Source organism: Perognathus longimembris, chromosome 2 (genome assembly GCF_023159225.1).
Source record: "Perognathus longimembris pacificus isolate PPM17 chromosome 2, ASM2315922v1, whole genome shotgun sequence".
Lineage (NCBI taxonomy): Eukaryota > Metazoa > Chordata > Mammalia > Rodentia > Heteromyidae > Perognathus > Perognathus longimembris.
The window spans coordinates 22,044,669-22,055,612 of NC_063162.1; the positions used below are offsets into that span (position 1 = coordinate 22,044,669).

General features: G+C 44.1%; 1 protein-coding gene across 8 annotated transcripts in view; it reads right to left on the reverse strand.

The window, feature by feature from the left end:
- The window catches only part of Btrc (beta-transducin repeat containing E3 ubiquitin protein ligase), a 157,326-nt gene extending 151,941 nt beyond the window's left edge, over positions 1-5,385 (reverse strand). For 6 of the 8 annotated variants that reach the window (XM_048338419.1, XM_048338418.1, XM_048338413.1 and 3 more), the window contains exon 1: positions 5,240-5,385. In XM_048338419.1, coding sequence (XP_048194376.1) covers positions 5,240-5,287 — 48 coding nt within the window. In that variant the 5' untranslated portion in view covers positions 5,288-5,385. The remainder of the gene's footprint in view (positions 1-5,239) is intronic. The other 2 variants (XM_048338417.1, XM_048338414.1) reach the window with 1 other exon arrangement.
- Positions 5,386-10,944: the final 5,559 nt, after the last annotated feature.

Consider the following 10,944-nt stretch of genomic DNA (forward strand, 5'->3'; position numbering starts at 1 on the left):
CTTTCAAATCCAGAACTTAAAGGATTGGCAATATCTATTTCCTATTTCCTGGAATACTCCTTGGAGTACAGTCACCATGTTTGGAAACCCAAGCAACCAAGGAAAGAACAGCTCATAGAGAACTGAAAGCCTTTTAAACCTGGCTGAATTCTCAATCAGTAGTCAGCCACATGAACCCAGCCACAGTCTGAATTCTAGCCACGTGGGCACCCCAGTCAATACCAAGTGAAGCAGAAAATCCATCAAGTTTAAGAAAACTAAGACATTGATTTTTTTGAAGCTACTAAGTTTTGGGGTAGTTTGTGACACAAATACTTTCTATACTATTTCATCTATAAAAAAAAATTATCTCTTGCTGGGTGCCGGTGGTTCACGCCTGTAATCCTAGCTACTCAGGAAGCTGCGATCTGAGGATCTCAGTTTAAAGCCAGCCCGGGCAGGAAAGACTCTGAGAGTCTTATCTCCAATAAACTTCTCAAAAACCAGAAGTGGCACTGTGGCTCAAGTGGTAGAGAGCTATCCTTGAGCCAAACAGCTCAGGGACAGCACCCAGGCCCAGAGTTCAAGCCCCACGACTGACAAAAAAATAAAAAGGTCTCAAGCCCAGTGCCAGTGGCTTACACCTGCAATCCTAGCTACTCAGAAAGCTGAGATCTGAGGATCACAGTTCAAAGGCAGAGAGGCCAGGAAAATTCATGAGACCCTGATCTCCAATAAACTATCCAGAAAAAGCTGGAAGTGGTGCTGTGGTAGAGCGCTGGCTTTGAACACAAAGAGGCTCAGAGGCAGCACCCAGGCCCTGAGTTCAAGCCCCAGGACTGCAAAAAAAAAAAAAAAAGTATTCCTTAAAATTATTTCATACTGGGCTGGGAAGGTGGCTTAGCAGTAGACTAATTGCCAGCATGCATGAAGCCCTGGGTTCGATTCCTCAGCACCACTAAACAGAAAAAAAGTGGCGCTGTGGCTCAAGTGGCAGAGTGCTAGCCTTGAGCAAAAAGAAGCCAAGGACAGTGCCCAGGCCCTGAGTTCAAGCCCCAGAAATGGCAAAAAAAAAAAAAAAAAAAAGAATTTCATATCAAAAAGGAGGCACAGAAATGGAGAGAGGAGGAAAGGTGAACAAATGCAGTCACAGTACTCAGTAGACATTATGTGAAAAATGAACTATGTAATGTGTAGGCAGTGAAGAAAAAGGGATCTGGGGAAAGGCAAAGAAAGGGGTGATATTGTACTCAGCTTGGGAAGTAACCTACTGGCAAAGTGCTTGCCTACTAAGTGCAACATCCTGAGTTTGATTCCCAGTACCAAAAAAGACAAAAAAAAAAAAAAAAAATAACAACAACAAAAAAAAACCAACAACCTGTAATCCTAGCTACTAAGGAAGCTGAGATCTGAAGGTCATGGTTCTCTAAGCAAGCCTAGGAAGTAAAGTTTGACTCTTATTTCCAATTAACAAACAGAAAACCGGAAGTAGCACTGTGACAAGTGGTTGGGAGCTAGCCCTGAGGGAAAACACTCAGGGACACGGTCCAGGCCCTGAGTTCAAGCCCTATGGCCAACAAAAGAAAAAAAAAATTACTTCATCCAAATTTCAAGTGTTCCTCCACTTAAATCTTGGAACTGGATAAGAATACATTTATTCTCCGTTTTTGTTTTTTAAATAACTATCAAATTCTTCATTATATATGTAAGGAAGATAGACAGGCTGACATTTTCTGTAACAGAACATATATCCCTCCATCATTTTTATTTTCCTGCTCAGATCATCTTCCAGTTCCTGCTTATAGCTCTGTTGATAAAGGAAGTATTAGGAAAGGTTCTTGAGGACTTGCTAAAAACTGAATGAGAGATGTCAGTGTTCCTAGGTAATATAAACAGCTGCCTTATCAATTGTTTCTAGAAGTTAAGCAATTTGCTTAAACTAATTTTCCCAAGTGTTTCAGAGTAATATCATAAAGTCTAGACTACCTGGACTACCTGTGAATTAGTCAACTCAGAATTAACCATTAATAGCATTTCCTTGTAAAAGCCCTAGTCAAAGCACTGTATTAACTTAACAAGTAGACTCAAGAGTGAAGACATTTCTCTTTCTCTTTCTCTGTCTGTCTGTCTGTCTGTCTGTCTGTCTCTCTCTCTCTCTCTCTCTCTCTCTCTCTCTCTCTCTCTTTCTCTCCAGTCCTGAGGCTTGAACTCAGGGCCTGGGCACTGTCCCTGAGCTTCCTTAGCTCAAGGCTAGCACTCTACCACTTGAGCCACACACAGCGCCACTTACAGCTTTTTCTGTTTATGTGGTACTGAGGAATCGATCCCAGGGCTTCATGCATGCTAGGCAAGCACTCTACAACTAGACCACATTCCCAGCCTGAGTGAAGGCATTTCATATTGACAATCCAAACAAATTTTACCTTTTATTTTTTTAAAAAACTGGAAATCACCAGTGGTTCACACCTGTAATCCTAACTACTCTGGAGGCTGAGATCTGAAGATCAAGGTTCTAAGCCAGGCAGGACAGGAAAGTCCATAACATTCATCTCCAATTAACCACAAAAAAAAAAAAAAAAAAAAGAGTAGAGCTGTGGTCAAGTAGTAGAGCCTTGAGCAAGAAAGCAAAGGGGATAGTGCGGGGCTGGGGATATAGCCTAGTGGCAAGAGTGCCTGCCTCGGATACACGAGGCCCTAGGTTCGATTCCCCAGCACCACATATGCAGAAAACGGCCAGAAGCGGCGCTGTGGCTCAAGTGGCAGAGTGCTAGCCTTGAGCGGGAAGAAGCCAGGGACAGTGCTCAGGCCCTGAGTCCAAGGCCCAGGACTGGCAAAAAATAAAAAAATAAAAAATAAATAAACAAAGGGGATAGTGCCCAAGCCCTGAGTTCAAGCCCAAGTATCAGTTTAAAAACCAAAAATCTGATTGAAAGGATATAACCCTTCCATGTGTACTATGAACTAATTACTTGATAGACGCTTAAACAATTTATCTTACCTCAACATGAATGAACAGGCATATTATAACAGGGTAATTGGTACCAAAAGGAAGTTGTGACTTACTCAGATGCATAATAAGGTTGCTACTGAGCTGAAAGAGAATACCAAATCTCTAACTCTCCAAATTCTTGCTTCTCTTATTGAGGTGTCATTCTTGGTGACTCTCTTCTAGGTGGCCTTTGCTCAAACAGTTGCCACAATAGTAGGCAAGGTCATAAATTTAAGTAGGTAAATTTTTTTGATTGGCTTCTTCCTGTGAAGACTGACTCAACATTTAATAAAATGTAAGCACCAAAAGCTGCAAACTACTACTTCACCATCTTTGTGTTCAATTTAACTCAACCAGGATGCCATTATCAAAACATAACTCGCTGGTACATACAGATTAAATAGTTCAGAATGTTCCTAATCTGAGATCTAAAAGGGAGTAATAAGAGTGATCTCATAATGTCTCTTTATGATCTGTAAGCCACATTGTTCCATAAATCTGACATAGGTATCAGGACTATTAAGTCTACCCTCTAAATAGGAATACAAACATAAGCAGTTGCCACCTTAATGACTTAAATCTAGAAGTTTATAGAAAGCTAAAGCAACGTTCACTTAGACCACTCCTCCCAAAAAATTTTTCAAAGTTGCTTCTTAATATTTTTAAATTTCAACAATAAGAAATTCAAGAAATGTCTTCAAGTCCAATGGAATTTTGTTAATAATACACTTGAATTTCAATCAAGTGTTTTTTGAAGGTACTTAAATGAAACAGTTTGTTTTAAAATCAGTCTCTGTAAAAATATTCTTTAAAATTCTGTAAAAATATTCTTGCAAAGCATTTAAAACCCAAGTTCAGCAGGATTAGTATCTATATTTATTGTGTTGTGATATTTTAGGCAAAGAAACAATATTTTTAAAAAGGAGTAAGTTTTACCATGACAAATCATAATTACTTCTAATAAAGTCCTTACTACAAATAATAGCAATATCTTTAAAGGCTACCTATTAAACTAAAAGTCTATGCATTCCACCATTCATTAGCTGTAACAGTTTATACCTAAGAATACAATAAAACATCAAGTATCAAACTAATCAAATTTGCCAAATATAACCACAGCAAAATGTAAATTATGATACAAAGTGAAAGGCACTAGAGCCAAGGGGTTTAAACCCACCCACAAAATCCAATCCAAGCTCACACTGATTCCATGTACTACTTCCTGATAGGTAACCACCAATCTTGACTCCACTCACATCTCCCCTACTACTGGCATGTTTTCATCTCCTAAGTTTCTGCGTTATCTCGTCACATAGGTCTTTGCAACACTACTTTCCATGGCTTTTCCTCTCCTATAAAGTGATACAGCACCTGGCCATCTTTTTACCTCGCCATTGAAGTTTAAGTTTTCTTTTGCTTGACCCTATTAAGATATTAATTTTGCCTCCAGTTTGTTGTTTCCATGACCAATTAGACTCTTTTGTCACTTTGTCCTTACTACAAATTACTTAGCCTCCGTCTTCAAATTAGAGTAACTCTTCTCCTGGCATTTGTAATTCGCACTCACGGTCAAGGAGATCTTCCTCTTCCCAAGGAGACTTCCACTACAGACCTAGGTCTTAGCCCTCATCTTCCCGAGTAAGCCTTCCTCCCAGAGTTTGTCAACAGTAGTTTGACAGGGGTGGGATTCTGGACTCGAGGCGAAGGCTATCTTCCTTCTCAGCCAACAAAACCTGAAGTCTCCCCCGGCCAGGGCCTTCCCTCTCCACCCGTGATCTGCAATCCAGGCCTACCCGTCCCCCCTGCCTCCCATCTGGCTTCTCACTTTCCCGTGTTCCCCACCATTCCCGACACCGGAATGCACCTCCTCTCCCAGGTTGTACCCGTAACCCTGACACGGGAAAGGCCCTGCCAGCGGCCCCTCGGCGTCCTTCCACCGGGTTTCCTCCGTTGTTCAGTAACTGTCTCCACGCCTTCCTTCCAGGGCCCCGCGCGCTGCCGGGAGCCCCCTCCTCGAATAAGCTCCCGCTGTCACTTGGCCTCTTTTCCACAAGATGGCGGAGCTGCTCCCCACCCCCTCCCTAGGTCCCCTCGATAACCCTCTGCCTCCTTTCCGGACCTCGAGTCTCGTCCCTTCAGCCGCCCCGCCGCCAGCTTCGGCCCGAGGTCCCACTGTCCGCTCCCGGGGTAGGCGGACAGCCCAGGCCCGAGCCCACCCACACCACTAACGCCACCGCCACCACGGATCCTTGGCCTACACCACATCCTCACCATAAACTTGAGCGCTTTCTCCTGCAGCACCGCCTCTGCTGGGTCCATAATCGCCGAGGCCACTGGGTCCGCTCTCTGCTGGGGCCGCCCCTTTGGTGCCAGGCCGCAGCCAACGCAGAACCCGAATCCCGCCTCCTCTTCCTTCCCCCGCCCTCTCTTACCTCTCCTTCACTGGCAGGAAGACCCACGAGGCGGACCAGCAGTTCTGCGCATCCGCGACGCTTTGCCTCACGGGATTTGTAGTTCTGAAGCACCCCCGCGGCAAGAGGCGAAGTTATGCAGCGAACCTCAACTCCCGCGGGTCACTGCGCAGGTTCGCGGCTGCCGCCAAGCCAACTCTAAACCCCTGCACCGTGCAGGAGATGAAATGGGCTGATGGGAATTGTAGTTTACAGCGTCTACAGATGAGAAGAGGGAGGGGCGTGGGCGTCTCCGTGGTTACCGAAAGACGCTAGTGGCGTCTCGCCTGGATTTTAATATCAAGATGGCAACCCATGCCTTACCTGTATCCAAAATACTGGGAGAGTATTTAGGGGTCCTCAGGCCTCTTTAACCGTGATGTTAGAGAACTAGATCCTTCCAAATGTCATATATCTGGTACTTTCCGGAGGATTGCGACCTTACAGGCCTTTGAGCCAATGGACACGTGGCAGCAGCTCATACAGACCAATGCAGACCAATTTCAAGGTCCTTCTAAGTAATTGCCTCACATTTCTGAAGAGCCTTTTCTCCTCCACAGCAAGTCAGGGGCAGAAGCAGTAACTTAGTTCAGGAAGTTCTCTGTGTGTAGCAATTAGAAAGTATGGCCTGCTATTGCTAACCCTAAGGTCAAATAAGTACTTACAGCCATAATATAATCAACATCTAGCAAGTAAAGCATATAAGCATTTTCAATGACCTTGGAAGGACAAATGAATTTTCTTCTGAAATTGAATGTTATTGGGCCATAAACTAGAACTGGAGCCAATCTGCTGGTGGTGGAGTTCCAGTTCCAGTCTCCAACTGAAAACAAAACACTTTTGCTTTTTAATTTTTAAAATAAAAAATGGCTCTATAGAAATTTAAATAGAAACTTAGAACCTATTGGTAAACTATCAGAGGTGTTAAAGTTGCTTTTGCTGAGAAACACTGACTACTTGGGCCCGTGAGTTAACTAAAAAGGAGAAAATCTTGGCAAACCTACCACCATTTTGTATGTCTGCTTTAAGGCATTGTGCAGTCACTTTACAGTCACCTTGGATTCAGGGAAGGACCAGACTGAAAGATAATATCTTTATGACAAGGGACAGAAACTTCCCCTAAGCAATTACAGAGCTTGCTTAGGAAACCCCCTCCTATCCAGGCAAGATTACTGATTTATTTAGACTAAGGATGACAGCAATTAACTTCTCTGGAACCTCATCCCAAATAAGGAATTAATAATGATCAACTGGCCATACTTTGGCTTGAACTGTTTAATATTATACATACTGTTAGCATCCCCCCCCACACACACACTTAGGTCCTCAGCGCTTCCCACTAGCCCCCAGATCCACCCATACCTAAACTCCCTTCCCTAGAACTATAATGGGCCACTCTCGCTCACCATTAAGACCTACCTACTCTCTTTTAGTGCAAGTCCTGGGGCTTCAACTCAGGGCCTGGGCACTATCCCTGATCTTTTTCTCTGTTGTTGGTCATGGGGCTTTTACTCGTTGGCTGAGCACCATCCCTGAGCTTTATTGTTCAAGGCTAGCACTCTACCACTTTGAACAACAGAGCCACTTCTGGTCTTCTGGTGGTTAATTGAAGATGAGAGTCTCATGGGATTTTTTGCTGGCTTTGAACCATGGCCCTCAGATCTCAGTCTCCCAAATAACTAGGAGCCACAAGAGCCCACCCTCCCTGAGCTTTTTGTACTCACGGCTAGTACTCTACCACTTGAGATACAGCTACATTTACAGCTTTTTGGTAGTTAATTGGAAAAAAGAATCTCACAAACTGTCCTTCCCCAGCTGGCTTTGAACTGCAATCTTCAGCCTCCTGAGTAGCTATGGTTGTAGGCATCAACCAATGGTGTTCATCTTTGCCTTTTTAATCTGAAACCATTCCTCAATCTTTCTTCAACTTTTATGACCATGATAATTCTTTCTGTTGTTGTTTTCATATTTGTGATCCTACTGCCTCAGCCTTCTGAGTGCTGGGATTATAGTGGTGTATTACAACGCCTGACAACTATGACATTTTTTAAAGTAAGTCTAAGTAGCCCAACAGCTCCTTGACTTCTTGTGTAAATCAGGTTGATTCTGCTTTGTCCTCTCAAATACTAGGATGACAGTCACATACCAAAGTACTCCCTGCGTATGACAACGTTTGAAGACTGTATGTAGGCCAGTTCTTCTGTAGCATGTCTCTTTTCTTTCTTCCTCTTTCTCCTTTTTCCTCTCTCTGCTCTCCCTTCCTCCCCTACCCCCTCTCTTCCCTTCAGTCTCCTCCTTCACTTTTGCCTCCCTCTATTCTTCTATTCCTCTCTCTCTTTATCCCTCCTCCCGCTCCCTTTCCTTCCCATATCCCTCTCCCTCCTCTTCCTCTCTTGAACCCCTGGGCTCCAGTAAAGCACAGTCTCCCCACTAGCTAAGACAGATGTTCCTTAATTTGAAGGTATCTGCTGTTTCTTCTTGATTAGATGTAGGTTATATATTTATATTAGTAAGCCACTGTTGTACTAAAAACCTCAGCTCTTAATAGCTTAACAGCTTAAAACAGTAAGAAACATTTCTGAATATGTCTGAAATTCAGGCTTAGCTGAGGTTTTACCCAGTGAGTGTCTCCTGAGACTACAGTCAAGGTTGACTGGGGATATACCCGTCTGGGAATCTTCTTCCAGGATTCATGTAGGACAGTTTGCTCAGGCCCAAGATGGCTCAACTGATGGGCATAGTAGTTTGGGCCTCTAATCCCAACACTCTAAAAGTTGACATAGGAGGTTGGAAAGTTTGAGGCCAACTTAAACTACATAGTGAAAGTATCTGAGGAGAGAGCACTAGGGGAAGAAAGAGACAGAGAGAGAAAAAGAAAAAGATTGCTCATTTAGTTTCCAATTCAGTGCCTACTTGCCAGAATGTTTCTGTTCCTTGCCATTGGAATCTCTCTGTAAGAACCACTGAAGAGTCCTCAGGCTGGGCACTGGTGGTTCAAGACTAGAATCTTAACTACTCAAGAGGCTGAGATCTGAGGCTTGTGGTTCAAAGCCAGCCTCAGCAGGAAAGTCTATGAGACTATTATCTCCAATTAATCACCAGAAAACCGGAAGTGGCCTGGAGCAAAAGAACTCAGAGACAGTGACCAGGCCCTGAGTTCAAGCCCCATTACCAACAACCAAGAGTCCTCACAGCTCTGTACCAGTTGCTCACACCTGCAATTCTAGCTGCTCAGGAGGCCGAGGTCTGAGAATTGAAGCTAGCCTGGGCAGGAAAGTCTGTGAGTTTTTTATCTCCAATTACCACCAGAAGAAAAAAAAAGCCAGAAGTAGAGCTGTAGCTCAAGTGGTAGATTGCCAGCCTAATGGACAGTACCCAGATCCTGAGATCAAGCCCCAGTCCTAGCACAAAAAAAAAAAAAAAAGGAAGGAAGGAAGGAAACAATGTGCTTACAATACATTGGCTAATATCCCCCAGAACAAGTGATCTCAGTAAGATAGGAGCTATAATGGGGTCCGAGGGTGGGAGGAAATCCCCTATCTCTCCAAGAGTCTACCGCTCAAGAGACAGTTTCAAGTAAAAGGATGGATTTATTGGGGAAGTCAAAAGTAAACTGACCAGCCAGGGTCATGACCCAGACTCGGAGCTGAAACCGTGATCGTAAAAAGCAGGCTGGCCGGCCACAGCCCAGACTCGGGAGCTGGGATCATGGGCCCTGGAGCCCTCGGGGGTCAGATTATAAAGGCAAATACCCATGGTCAAGCCTGCCACATGCAGGTGGCCAATGAGGTTACAACACTTACCAGAGCATGCCAGGTCACACACAGGTGGCCAGTGGAGTTACAATCTGCTTCATAGCAACTGTTTGAACCAACCTATCATTTTAGTGAAACTTGGCACACGGATTTGGCAGGGCTCACATGACGCAGACGGATACGCCTACTCATGGGAGGGTACAGGTTTAACCTTGAACGTTCCACTACTCAGGTGGTCAAGCAGTTTACATAATCTTATCACAGCGAAGGGCAACTTCCCTGGATAGGGCAGGGGAGTTCTAAGTGAAGATGGAGTCAGCTTCTGCTCTCTAATTTGAGATGAAGTCAATATGACACCCCTCAACAGCCAATGATGGTGCTGACCTCCCTATTACAGGAGCCACATTATCTTTTACCTAACCTTCAGTTACCATCTATCATAGCCGCAATCCTCTGGAGCTAGAATTCTCTTACTGAAGGGCTAAATGCAGTTAGTGTCTCTTATTTATTAAGAGTAGTATCCAAAAGCAGAATTTTTAGTCTAAACTGTTAGTATTCACCCCTGCCCCACCTCAGGTCCTCAGCCCCTCCCACTAGTCCCTAGCTCCACCCATACCTGAACTTGCTGTCCTAGAGCTATAGTTGGCCACTCACCACTCAGACCTGCCTGCTTCCCCTCTAGCTCCAGAGTTACTCAAGCGACCTAAGGTGCAGAGGCTATATTGCTCCCTCTCCCACAAGAGATATGGCCTCACTAAAAAACTTCCTCATAAACCTTCTCCTGTCTGTGACTATCTCCATGTGGTCCCCTGGAATGGCTGGGACAGATTCTTTCATAAACAAGGAGTGTTCACTTTGGTTGATACATGATTTTCCCAGTTTGGAAGATGAATCCATTTTTAGTCTTTTGTGCTGACTAAGCTAGCTTTCCCAAAATGTCTGTGCTTCAGTTTGTTTGACAAGCAATATTTATCCTTTCAGTCTTCAGATTTTCATCAAAGTTTGTGCAGGTTATTTCCCCTTTAACATCTTTATCAGACCTCAGCACTGCCATTCCTTCAAGTTGACAATTCTCTTTATCTGGCTGCTATCATTTCTCCAACATTTGCATCATATGCAGCTATTTTTCATTTGGTCCCCTTTGTCTTCCAAAAATGTCATTTGAGGAAGAAGTGATCAGGACTAGGAATAGTTCTATCAGAGTATTAAACACTCAGCTTGTGTCTATCGTTCTGCAGATAGGTAAGAAATGAGCCCTACTTTTAAGAAGCCTTTTATTTTGTAGCGCAAACAAAACACAAATCTATGTATATGGCACTGTGGGCCTTTTTTGGTCACAGAAAACCTGTAAACTTGATTAATTTGTAGAGTGCTTGATTAGAGTCCTGTTTGCAGGGTCATGGGCAGGATTTAGGGAGACCCACAAGGACTAATGAATCCTTTTGGGCTAGCAACAGGCCTGGGGGTCAAGGGGAGGGAAAAAATAATACTAAGAAGACAGCTATGGGTATGGGGGAGACTTGAAATAGCTATGGCCTTCACACTAACTTGGAAGGAAGGCATCCGGAACAATCTTTTTTTTGGGGGGGGGGTTGGGGGGATGGCTGTGTTGGTTGTGGGGCTTTCACTCAGGACGTGGTTGCTGTCCCTGAGCTTTTTTTGCTCAAGGCTAGTACTCTACCACTTTGAGTCACAGCCCCACTTCCAGTTTTCTAGTGGTTACTTGGAAATAAGAGTCTCGAGGATCTTCCTACCTGGGCTGGCTTTGAAC